Below are 13,518 nucleotides of genomic sequence, written 5' to 3'. Positions count from 1 at the left end.
GAGACATCCAACACTGTAAGTCTTATAATCATACAATAATGGAATAAGGCTTCCTTAAAGACAAAAAAGAAGCCAGTAACCCTACGCTGGATTTAAACTACAAGACTCAGCTTTAAGTTGTGTGTGCAGTGTTTGTCAGTGGAACCTTCTAATGCTGACTTTTTCTTCCACTACTTTTGTGTAGTTCTTTCGACAGCAAATTTGTTTATCAGCAAAGAGGACTTGGACCAATTGAACAGAACACAATTCTTGTCTTGAATCCAGCTAATGCAAAACTGCTTCATTCCATGGGCAAAAGTCTGTAAGTTATTTTTGCTTTTATCAATAGATCTAACGTTCTTTTGTATTTTACTCCAGAAAATCCCAGAGCCCATTTTCACGTTTGTATTACATTGTGTGACTGGAGCCTATGAGTTTATTTAAAATAATAAATAAAAATTACAAAATCAACTACTAATAAGAGCAATTTGCCATCTTTACCACCTATGCTTTCTAGCAATTTATACGGTTTCATCTACCAGCCAGATTAATATAAATGCAAAACTCATGGGTATTGCATATTGTCCTCAAAGATACCAAATATTAACCTGAGTGAGATACCAGAGATCAACTGAATTTCAGAGCTGAGACATTTCTCAAGAAATCTCTATTCCATAAAGGTATCTTTTTATTAAATGCTGGAGTTATTTGGTATGTACAGCACGTATTGATCAGTAGGTAAAAAATTAAATCTTCACAACTACATCGTCCTTTCTGAAAGATGTTTTTAATTTGATTCTTCTACATTTCTGCTTGCAGATTTTATTTACCACATGGTTTGAGTGTAGATAAAAATGGTAACTACTGGGTCACTGATGTAGCTCTCCATCAGGTATGTTACTGAACCTTTAGTATATTTGCCCGAAAATGTTTTTATTTTTCTGGAGATTTCACATAAATTATTTGTCTAGGCTTGCCTGTTACAATAAACAATAAGGGCTTGCCTCTGGAACTGACCCCTGTGGCCCTCAAAGAATATAGTTGTGATGAACAATTTGTTGTGTTGAACAATCTGCTACATGGATGTAGTATTCATAAATAAAAGTATATGTTTTAAAACAGTGATTTTTTCTGAAAAAGAACAGATTTTTCTGCTACTTCTTTGCTTGTTGATTCTCTTGTGTATTTAGAACGTGAAACTAAGTTGTTTGCTGTTATCACAGGATATTTGTGTCTTAGGCAGGTATTTACTAGAGCCAGCTCTTACTGAAAAACAGGTAATAGATGTAGTAGTCACTATATTAAGGGTATGTTTGATATATTAATAGATACTTTTCTATAGGCAGTCATTCCTCTTTACATTCACCTTCCATAACTGCAGCCTATTCTCTTTTTCCCGTTGGCTGATTAAAAAACAAAGGTTTTCAAGCTGGGACCAGACGACAAAGAACCGTTACTGATCTTGGGAGTGGCTATGCAGCCGGGCAGTGACAGAAGCCATTTCTGCCAGCCAACGGACGTGGCCGTGGATCCGACCACTGGCAGCGTCTATGTCTCCGATGGCTACTGTAACAGCCGCATCATTCAGTTCTCTCCAAGTGGATTGTACGTGATGCAGTGGGGAGAAGGCACAGGTCAGAGCGCTGGTACCTCACCCCTACTGCAGTTACCGGGGACTCGGCATGAGCAATAAGATTGCTGATGTTACTGCTACTTCTGATTATAAATTCCTATTAACAAAACACCTTCCAGGCCCTCAGCGAATTTCAGCCTTGTCATTACAGTTCCAAACGGAAGCTGTATGAGTATGCAGCTACTTGTAGTAGCTATAGAGTCAGTACAAACACTGGCATGTCCTATCCGATCAGGAAAATGTTCCGACTTTCACAAATATCCTATTTTTTTCTTAAACGTTGACTCAAACAGTATTATTTACAGGACTTATGCCATGATCCCATCTATTTTAAAAGTTCTCTGAGCATTTACATTTCTGCTTGACTCAGATTTCTATGTCAGGCATTAAACTATGCCAGATATTATAGGGAAGTAGAAAGATCATAATTCCAGGATTTACAAAGAAAATGCAGAAGACTACCTCAGTTTACCTACCGAAGTGAGTAACACTTCCAGGAGAAGAAAGCAAGCTGACTGTATTCTTTTCTGGAGGTTATATTGCATTATGTGACATATTGCTGTTTCTAAGCAAAAACAATAGCTTCACTGCGTATTTTAACACAAACCTGAACATTTTATATTGCAGAGACCTCTTCAGGCAAAGCCAAACCTGGGCAGTTTCGTATCCCTCACAGCTTAGCCCTGATCCCCGACTTCACTCAGCTTTGTGTCGCAGACCGGGAAAATGGTCGAATTCAGTGCTTCAGGTTAGAGACTGGGGAGTTCTTAAGAGAGATCAAGCACGATTCGTTTGGAAGAGAGGTGTTCGCAATTTCCTATGTTCCAGGTAATCTTTTTTTTCCCTGTCCTTCAGATTTCAAGTATCTGCTTTATGCCAGCGTGTCACAGTACACAGTGTCACTTCATGAACAGTGCTAACTTCTTATCCCAGGCCAGATATTTATTCTCTTTCAAAGTAGAGCTGATGTAATGGAAAATTTTAGAACTGTCCTGTTTTCCTGTTTGCAGGATGAGAGAAGCTCCTGTATAATCACTGCTTCTGAGAAATGACTGAATAGATTCCCTAAGTGTGATGTCAAAAGAATATCATCTTGTTTGCTTCCTAGCGACTGCACACTCAGTAATTAGTTAATAACAATGTTTTAAAATACTCGTATCAAGGGAATATTGAGAGCAAAACAGTTTGCAAACTGTCAAGAAAAATTTTGTGTTTCATAAAACAAAAAATCTGAAAGCACCAAACCGCTTTTGTTCATAATATCCCAATCTGATTAACAATTACTGTATTAAATTATGGGGTTAGATTTTTAATGCCTATACTGAAGGTAATTTAAATATCAAGAACTGGACAAAGAACTTATCTCTTGTGTCTGTCAGGAACATAGAAGGTGCTGTCCTGGGTGAAGGACTTGATACCTGTGGTCCAGTGTTCTGCCTAGCACTCTAAGGACACTGTAAGCTTGGCTGCATTTTGTGGTTGGTTCCTCTCCTGCTACTGATACATCCACAAGCACTTTATTTAAAGGTGTTAGGAGGTAGCGCTTCTTCGTAGTATCTTTCTATAGACCTACTGGATGAGTTTTCTGAATCCATTTTTTCAACTGGCTTGTACTGTCTGCCATCTTGACCTCCTGAAGTTACAGGCTTCAGGAGTTCACTAACCAATTTTTTAATTTTAAAAAAGCGACCTGGTTTTATTGAGTGCTTCTCAGTCCAGCTGCTCCGGGAGTTGGCGAGTAACAGTTCCACACTACCCACATCTGCCGCTTCTTAGCCTTCTCTCCAAATTAAAGAACCCCTAGCCACCTTAGTTTCTCCCCATAAGCCATTTAATTGTCTTTTGCCTTTCTCTTCATGCATCTTTAACTTCATTAGGACCTTCTTGAGATACAGAGAGTACATCAGCCTTCAGGACTCAAGATGTGGGCAAGCTAGGTTTTTGCACAGTCAGAGAACTGTCCCCTTCATTCCTAATTGTCTTCCTGGTGATGCCAAACATTCTGTTGAATTTTTGGCTATGACTGTACATGGAGCCAGAGATTTCAGAACATCTTCAGTGATGGCTTAGAGATGTCTCTAAGCCAAACATCATGTAGGCATGATCTAGATTATTATGTTGCAGAACTGTCACTCCACATTTGTCTCTGTTGAAGCTCTTCAGACATCTGACAACTCACTTCTAGAAAAAGACTTTCAGGCTTTCTCAAAATCGTCAGGTTTTGACTACTCCACAGAACTCAGTACCTTCCTTAACTGGGAGATGTCACTCTTCACCCCGTTCTTCAGGCCATTGAATTAAATTGTTTCTGGCTCTGATCCCTGCAGGATCACACTGCTTAGGCTTCTCTATCCTAAAAAATGAAAAGTTCTGTTCTTATGCTCTGCTCTGTGCTTCCTGTTCATTAGTGGATCTTTCATTCAGCCCTATGACAGCTCACATTCTTTGCTAACCTCTGAGGCACAACCCTGCTTTATGAGAATCCAAGTATGCCCACAGAATCTCTTTTACCTCTGTGCTTTTTCTCCCCTTTCAGAGGTGAGCCAAAACTCCCCCTCAGAGAAGCCGTACCAGCTTGTTTCTGACAGGCCACACTTAGATGTCTTATTCTTCATTTTATGGATGCTACCATCTTGCTGGGGATGGAAGCCAGAATTGCTGACATGCAGTTCACAGGCACCCTTTTGAGCCCTTTTTGTAGATAGGCATTACTTGGGCAGTCTTCTGGTCTCATGGAGGAGTAGCTGTTGGCAGTGCTAGGTTACTCAGCTTGGCCTGAGGTCTCTAATTTCAGATTTGAGTTCCTTCTGAACTTAAGTGAATGCCATTCAAACTTGGTGAATTATTAACCTGTGTTAACACCTTTTGTGTATCTTCTTCCTGTTGAGCTGGCTCCCCTGAACACTTCATCTACAGCAGAAAAAATTGTCAGAATCTCCTCAAGCATCCTTAGCAAAGCATTCTCCAGATTTTTTTTTAACCCTTTCACAATCTTTTTACATTTAACCAATCTGTAAAATACTCCCTTGCTCTTAAATGCCAGACTTCCACCCATTATACTTTACTTAACTTTCCTCCTGTGGTTCAGTTTTTCTCTGACAGCCTTTTTTCGTCTGTACTGTTACAAGTCATCTTCACTGTAGTTTGCCATCTGTGGGTTCTAAAAGCAAATCTAATGTTGTTGCAGGTGGTCTCCTCTTTGCAGTTAATGGAATGCCTTATCCTGGAGAGGGAGAAGCAGTGCAAGGATTTGTGATGAACTTCTCCACTGGAGAAATAATAGATACTTTCATTCCGCTCAGAAAGGTAGGGTGTTGCACAGAGTGCCTGGTGCATATAATCATGTATATGAGAACATATATATGCTGGTAACATCCCACTAATACAACTTTCATAAGACTATTACAGGAAGTAAGATGTTTTATAATATAAAGAATTCAAAAGGAAGTCTTTATAATATTAATATAAAGGCACTAGAATTTAGTGCCTTAGTTTCCACATGGGGTACACATTCAAAAATTATACTATGCTCGAGGTGATTCCTGAAGATAATGCCTTCAGTCAGGTTAAACCTGCTTAACTGCTGTCAGACAGTTCTTCAAAGCTGATTTAGAAGAATGAATGATTTGAAATGTTCATATATTTAGGTACTTAGTAATATGCAAAAAAATGGAGGATATATAACTGCATGGTTACAGCCCTTTTTTGCAGAAGATCAGTGTGGAAGCTAAATGTTGTTCATACAGTATATACATTAAAATTATGCTTTTTTTCATTAAAAAATGTTTATATTGTCTTAGACTAAAGAATGAATCTTAAGATTTTGATTTCTGGGTAAGACATAATCAGTTATTTGCAGTCCACTTTGAAGTTGCACTAGAGAGCATAGCAAATAGCTGTGTTTCATAAAAACTGACAGAAACAAAATATGTGGGCTTGAAACCAAGATCATGATTTTTTAAATATCTATTTCACAGGATAAATTTGAATGCAAGAATATAAATAGGAATGCTATAAATACAAATACCGTGTAGTATGAATACATCTAATAATCATGTTGCTGCTATTCATGAAGTAGGCAGGTAGAAATGGAATTCCTCTCCCTTTGGTAGTGTTAGGCCTTCACGCAGAACCTGCTTAGTTCTCTGGTGTAAGGACTGAGTATGACCAGTCTCAAGTTCAGGGTTAAGGAGGCCTCATGAATGGGTAGATGCTTGAGAGTAATTTCTGACTGTTGATTTTCACAGAGGTTTGAGATGCCACACGATGTCATTGCTTCTGAAGATAAAACAGTATTTGTTGGAGATGTTCATGCCAGAGCCGTGTGGAAGTTTGCATCCACAGAAAGTAGGGTCTTTTTGTTCTTAAAGTCACATTTTGTGTCTTCAGATCAGCACCAGTTGTCTGGTACCATGGTCAAAGAAACTGGTGGTGTAATGGCAAAGTTTTAAGTACAGTATAAGCTCTGCCTGCAGAAGTTGTGTGTGTTACTGCGATGTTTTCACTGAAAGACCGCTCTTCAGCATCGCTGCTCGCTCTGTCCAAGGACAGAGCGTAGCACAGCAGCTTGTTTGTTGCAGGAGCAGTCAAAACGCATGTGTCTCATCCTTGTGGTGCCAGTACCTGCTTAAACCAAAGTGTAACTCTTCAGCATTTCAGTGTATCATTTGCTGAGAAGTCAACTGCTTCCTCTGAGGTTCTCATACGGGAAACTCGCAGGGGCTGAAGTGAAAACACAACTCAACTTGAAATTTGTAGTAATTTCTTTGGGAGTATTGACATTTGAATATGAATGCAGTATGATGTGAAGTCCTATTTCCATGAAGTGAAAACACTTCCCAGTTTTAATCTAGTAAACCCCAAGCCAGGCAGCCTGACTTCAGGAAGGGGGACCTGATTAGTTAGACACCAGTTTAGTAGAATTCAGAGAGAGATTAGATATTTTACAGGAATAAAGATATAATCCACTGTTGCATTATATTGTATAAAATATGTATGAGAGAGATAAAGCCTCAGGCCTCAGGTTGTTAGTCAGCCAGCAAGAGTCTGCTGTTATAAATGAACTTCTGACTAAGCCAGTTATTCCATATTTGTCTGTTTATAATTCACAGGTTTTCCTTCAGGGCATCTGGTATCAGCTGCTGGTAATAACAGGAAACTGGACCAGATAAATTGTAATTCTGACTGGATAGGGCTTTTTTTTTTTTTTATGCTTATAGTAATCTGAACAAGAACACTTCTAGGCTTTTGTTGAAAGAAACATGAGGGGTGGGGAAAAAGGAATTGATCAGCAGTTACAGGTTAGGAGAGGAAAAGTCCTTGTACATAGTTGTCTTTTTAGCTTTTGCTGCAGTATAAAACTGCAGTAGCTAAGGAGCCCTGATTCAGCCAGCCTTTAATCCATCATGATCTTGATTATACTTAACAGTTTTATTTTTGTGGGAATCTCTGAACCTTTACATGCGCCCATAAAAATCTCTCTGTGGCATAAGAATTAATTATTGCAAACACCTTTCATGGATCAAGCTCTTTTATTTTTTTCATGGCCTTGTGAGCTATTGAATGGTTTATATTGACTCTCCTTGGTGAAGATCAAATGCTGGTGGGATTGTTTAATATAGGATTGTACTGTACATTTGAGAAGGCTAGCAGGAAAATGTCACTGAGCGTCTTTCTGAAATGTCAGATGTCCTGAAGAATAATTTTGTTTTACAGAGATGGAACATCGGTCAGTTAAAAAGGCTGGTATTGAGGTACAGGAAATAAAAGGTTAGTCTGATTTGTAATGGAAATGAAAGAACCAGTATTTTTACATAGACCAGGACTGCTTCTGCCAAGTCAGAGGGGGAAAATGCTCAACTAGGTTCACTGCTGTTTTATTTTTCACCATCATTTCATACAGGGACTACATAGGAAGCCGAAGAAAGCAACTTGTAGCAGTGTTACCTCGTAGATGCTATTTTACAGCCAATGTAAACATTCCGTTTTCAGTGATGACAAGTGCTTCACAGACACTAAGATAAAAAATTAACTAGTGGATTAATTCCATACCACCATCTGCTATGGTCCAGATTGGTATCTGTGTCAGTTCCCTTAGATGCAGAAATAGCTCTGAAATGTAACTGTGCTAGTTACTCCCCAGCACCCCACCCCCACTCTACAGCCCCCAGCCACCAAAAAAGGGTTACTTGAAATGGCAGTTGCTTTTATCTTTCTGCATAGTCTTTCCGTACACAGCCTCGTCAGTCATGACATGTGGCAAAACATACCTTTCTTCTATTTAGTTTTTAATTCCTTAAATAATAAGGGTGGGTGTCCAATTTATCTGCACGAGGAAAAAAAAAATAAAGGAAAATAAAGAACATGAAGAAACTTATTATAAGGAGATAAAGAAATATATGTAGGGGAGATTGAAAGGGGCAAAATGGCAATTCAGGAAGCTGAAAAGTAATTTTAACCGCTGGTATTCTGTTATGTAGGCCTTTTATGTTGGAAAGGAAAAGTTCATCTCCCTTTCAGAAAAACAGTGCCAGGCTGTCAAGGGGCCTTTGCAAATTGTTTAGGTATTCCTTGTTGGTTTTCTTTGGTTGAATTCAGAGCTTGCATGGTTTACCTTAGCCATGTATACGTAGACAAAGTAGCCTTGAGATCCCAACTCCCAGTTGCAAGCATGTAGAATAGCATATTATAAAACAGTGAAATCCATATTTCCAGGACTGTTATCCTTCTATTTTATCTCTGTTCCTGAAGTACTCAAAAGGGTAGTGTTGGTGTTAACAGCATCCATGGTACAACAAATCTAGGCTTATATAAGGTACTTCAGCTTTCTTTGAGAAGAGACTATGCTAGCTGACACTTGCAGTGTTACAGAGGAAAAGGGAATAGTATCAACCAGGGTAAGAAAGAATGTATGAAACTCCTTAGGGTACGTAGACTGAAATTAAGATCTTTCACAAAATCACAGAATGTTAGGAGTTGAAAAGGACCTCAAAAGATTATCTAGTCCAACCCCCCTGCCAGAGCAGCATCACCTAGAGTAGATCGCACTGGAACACATCCAGGCAGGTTTTGAACGTCTCCAGAGAAGGAGCCTCCACAACCTCTCTGGTTTGGTTCCAGTGCTCTGTCACCCTCATGGTGAAAAAGTTTCTCCTTATATTCACACGGAAATGTGAATTTTCCACTTTCTGAAATTCTGAACTTTTTGAAATTTCAACTCCAGTTGAAGAAAACAGTGGACTTCACAACAAATGATCAAGTAATGGTCGTCCTCTGCTTAATAAATGCATAGGAGTGGCCGGCAACTTTGACAGCCTCCTGATGACAGACTGATGCAACTGCTTGCACTGCTGTCAAGTGGGGAAGAATGCACGGGGAGCTCCGTGCATTCAAGGTGGTCACAGTGGTGGAGGAGGAAAATTGCTCTTGGCTGTAACTACTGCTTGAACAGACAGCATATTATCATGGTATCGTTATCTTTGTATTAGTGATAACAAATATACTGTCATCATTGCATTAGTGTTCGGCATACACTGAAGCATTCACTGTTCTTTCAGAATGGAACATCATTTTAAGTTTGATACAGAATCACAATATTTGATTCAGAATGTCTTTCTGATGCCGCTGCTTCTTAAGATGTGCAGTTGTCAGGCTTTAAAACACAAAGCTAGACTGGCCTGCTCATTAGAAGCTAGAACAAAGCACGTGTCTTTCGCATACTCTCAAAACAGCATGGAGGATTTTACTGAAACTGATTTTCTCCTTGTAGGTGGAAAAGTGACAGATTAGTCAGCAGTGATCAGACACAGTTTTCAAAAGGTCCCCAGACTGAGAGAGCAAAAGCTCTTTCACGGGATGTAGCAGTTCTGAAAATTTAACCCTTTATCACAAGTTTATTAAGAACTTTAAAGGCTTTCCTTCTTGTTTGTGATAATACAGAATATACTGGATTTCTGTATTTCTTGTGGAAGTATTGCTGTCAGAAGATATTTGATTGATATTACATCGCACGTCTATTTGCAATAACAACACTTTTGGGTATTTTCTTGTATTTTAAATGGTAGATGCTTTTCAAAACAAAACGCTCCCCAACACCTGTCATTTCCCCATTTGAGAGAAGGGGAGGGCATCTTTGTTAGGAAGTGGTATCATTTAGCCTCCCTCCGCCTTATGTTTTAGATTACGTCAGCAAGAGCTATAGCTTTTTCCGTAAGTGTTTCTCTTTTGTTTCCTTGTGGCTCAACACTTCAGGTATTCTAGCTTGTTGTTTTATTTTAATTTCTTGTTCTGTGTTGCTTGATTCATATGGATCACATACTGAAATTGTCTTTTTTTTAAAGAATCAGAAACAATTGTAGAAGCCAGATTGAAAAACAACCCAGAATCAACAGACCCTGTAAAGAAGCAGGAAAAACAGCATTTGGTTGGACAGGCCAGCACTGGAGTTTCCTTTGTTCTTATTACAACTCTTCTAATTATCCCTGTTGTTGTCCTGCTGGCAATTTTAGTATTTATTCGGTGGAGGAAGACAACTGGCTATGGAGGTAACAACCATGAGTAACTGTAGAGAAGAGGCTTTTGTTATTCCGGTTCAAACCATGGCTGAACACTGAGGGACGGGGGTAGGATGGGAGAGGCTTACTGTCCCCTCACCCCTCTGAGCGGTCACTGTGGCGCTGCATGCAAACTTGGGACCAGAACGCTCACAGCAGCTGCATCCCCCGGTGCCTCTAACGCGACATCTCAAGACACCAGCTTTCAGAACATGTTTCTAAAATCTAATTGGGGTCAAGACAGGAATTACTGACTCAGAAATGGCTAGCATATATATTCATGTTACCACCTGGAAAACAAAAGATTTTAATACTCTGAGCAGAGTTTCATTTTACACTTTGCAATCCTTAAATCGTTGAGAAGAGGGGACTGGGTGGGTATTACAGAGGTGTAAGCAAAATGCAAACAGACTGCACTTACTTATGAGAGATTTTATCTGTTCTCTAACAGCATTTTGCGAGTCAGATGTGTTTCCATAATGCACCTCCATTCATTGCTGTGAGAGATTTAATGGGGCCTTGCAATGCTATGTAAATTTTTGCTTACTTCATATTATATAACAACATTGTTTTTGAGAAGCTGGCAGGCTGCAGTAGGAGTCCGACCATCAGACTTGTATTTTCTGTGGCATAAACAATTTAAATCAAAATGCTCTCATTGAGAGAAGAAAGTATCCATGGAACAGACAAGTAAGACAGCCCTGCCACTGGCTGACAGCATAGGTAATTCAGTGATCCAGTAATGCTGTGCAACTGAATTGGATGTATTTTATTCTGAGATTTCAGTGTGCAGCTTCCTGACTCTTTGTGTTCAACGCGTTCAGCACATCAAATGTGGTAACATTCTAGCCAACTGCAGTACTGCCTTTAACAGATATGATCTCTAATAGCATCCTTGCATTCCACTTGGATTCAAGTGGTGCTTGAATTTACCGTGTCAAAGAGCATGATACATTCACATTGGTAAAAGTGTATTTCTTGGAGACTGAGCAGTATATATTCCAAGACAGTTTGGTCATTGCATTTAATTTTTCTTTGGGTGAGAGTGGAAAGTCAACCAGGGAGGAGCATATAGTTTCTGGGGTGGAAGAGAGAGTGCCTCCAAAATACTTGAAGAAATTCACAGATCTTCCAGAAAGCCAGTCTTCTCTGAAGGAAAATGTGCACATCTCAAGCTGTGTTTTGCAGTGTGCTGGAGTGTAGTCGTGCACATTATAAATTACAAGGTTCATGTCCTTCCTGTAAACTCTTCATAGTAACACAAGTGAACAGCTAAAGGAATGAAATTTTCAAAAATAATTAACATGCAAATCTTCTTAATGGCTGAACTGAAATAAACTGAAAATGTGTGGTGTGATAATTTTGTTAGAAATTCTAATTTCACCTTAATCACAAAGCTGAAAAGTACTCATTTTGCTTATTAGAACCACTGATGAATTTGTTGAATGTCAGTGCTTTGGATCAGAAAATACAGATAGATATTTAATTATGCAACGTGATGTTTTTTAGCTTATTTTTGAAATCTACCTTATTTTTCAGCTGATGGAGAACACAAACTTGATTCAAGTTCAGGCAGAATTTTAGGCAGACTTAGAGGTAAGTCATTGCAGATCCTTTATGAATGCCATAACTGGAGAGTTTTTATTCATTTGTAGTTGAGTAACAGATTTGACAAAACTTTCTCAGGGGAAGAATTGGGGGCAAACCTCAGGTGTCCTGTTGAAGTGTCTTCCAGCACCTTTACAGCCTTCTGAAGAGGATGTGTTGCCACCAGCGGGGGGGCAGTGGCTGTTAGGAGTTACCTGTGGACCTGGTGAATGACATGAAGCACTTTTAGACTAAGGGACTAACTGGTGGGAGCACAAATAGCCTGTGTAAAGACTTCATGAAACTATAGAAACTAGAGATTTCTAGTACAAAGATGAATTTCCTTCGTCTTTCCTAGTCTCTGTGCTTAGCCTCTGTGGCTCACATGCTGATCTTTAAAATCAGTTTCTGGAAGGACACAAAATATTCTCCACGGTATTGCAGAGTGTGTAGATAGATTTTTATTCCACTGTAAAGCGAACCTTACAGCAATCCTTGCCTTTCCTTCCCACAGGGAAGGGCGGTGGTGGCCTTAACCTTGGGAACTTCTTTGCAAGTCACAAAGGCTACAGCCGAAAGGGGTTTGACCGACTGAGCACTGAAGGAAGCGACCAAGAAAAAGATGAAGACGATGGCACAGATTCAGAGGAAGAGTGTTCAGCACCTCCACCCCCACCAGCACCTTCTTCATCCTGAAACCAGCCTTTGAGTTCTCCATCATAACAATTCAACCCAGAATGTCAGATTCCTTTTCCCTTAAGCAAGCACGTTTACGATTTTGTGTATTTAATTGTGAACTGTACTAGTCTGTGTGGGGCTGTACACTGGTTCCTTTGATTTTTGTTTGGTTTTAGTTCTGTTTTTGAAGTGGAGGAGTGTATGGAAGTTCCATATCAGTGCCGTTGTTTTTTTATGTGAACATCTTAATAAAGCAAAGTCTTCTACTTGCAGCACTGATTTAAAGCAGTAGTATTTTCTCATGTCAATTTGGGGATCTTGTAAATAAGTCTTACTATCTGCTTCATCAAAATATTTTTCTTGTAACTATTCAGTTGCCAGTTTCTGTTTTGTGCCTTTCCTCTTTGATGTCCTTAACCTGTTGCAGTACAGAGAAAATACAGTGCCACAAGAAAATGAAGCTGCTAAATCTTCTTCTATTTTTTTAAAATCACTAACATTATATTGCATTGAAGGAAAGAAAAAAGTCTCTATTTAATTTTTTTCTTCTTCCTAACTTGATGTGTTTCTGGGATGTCTTATTTTTAGATGGTATCACTGTTAGAACACTATTTTCAGAAGCTGAATGTAATTTGTGTAATAAAGTATTCGCAGAGCATTAGCTGTCGGAGTGTAATTTGGAATTTTTGCATACTTTTAAGTTCTTTGTATACAACTTTTGTAAAAGTTACACAGACCACTTAATACAGTAAAAATTTTAATGTGTTCTACCAGCAGAGAAAAAGTGCTATTTTGTGTGGGAGCTGGATAAATATTTTGCTATGTCACAGGGGTTTGGGTTTTTTTTTAAAGACTAATTTACACACATGTACTAAGTCAAGCTTAAACATTTAAAGAGGAACTTTACCTGTATAATAAAACTGCAGGGTATTTACTTTAATAAAATATGGTCACAGCTAAGAGGAAACCTGTGTCTCAAATTAAATATGCAAATTAGACAAGATAGGCATCTAATACTACCTGATTTGTAGTGATGATTTTCTTGTTTCACTCCCTCCCTTCACTCTTTCATTCATACAGCAGGAGTCC

General features: G+C 39.0%; 1 protein-coding gene across 1 annotated transcript in view; it reads left to right on the top strand.

The window, feature by feature from the left end:
* PAM (peptidylglycine alpha-amidating monooxygenase) overlaps positions 1-12,447 on the top strand; it is a gene marked incomplete at both ends in the record, with an annotated part of 76,631 nt that extends 64,184 nt beyond the window's left edge. Inside the window, 9 exons of the mRNA XM_084278389.1 lie at positions 185-301; positions 799-871; positions 1,400-1,625; positions 2,258-2,440; positions 4,800-4,918; positions 5,860-5,959; positions 7,328-7,381; positions 11,704-11,760; positions 12,266-12,447. Coding sequence (XP_084134515.1) covers positions 185-301; positions 799-871; positions 1,400-1,625; positions 2,258-2,440; positions 4,800-4,918; positions 5,860-5,959; positions 7,328-7,381; positions 11,704-11,760; positions 12,266-12,447 — 1,111 coding nt within the window. The remainder of the gene's footprint in view (positions 1-184; positions 302-798; positions 872-1,399; positions 1,626-2,257; positions 2,441-4,799; positions 4,919-5,859; positions 5,960-7,327; positions 7,382-11,703; positions 11,761-12,265) is intronic.
* Positions 12,448-13,518: the final 1,071 nt, after the last annotated feature.

This window comes from Gallinula chloropus (assembly GCF_964237585.1).
Source record: "Gallinula chloropus genome assembly, chromosome: Z".
NCBI lineage: Eukaryota > Metazoa > Chordata > Aves > Gruiformes > Rallidae > Gallinula > Gallinula chloropus.
This window is presented reverse-complemented; position numbering and strand designations above follow the sequence as displayed.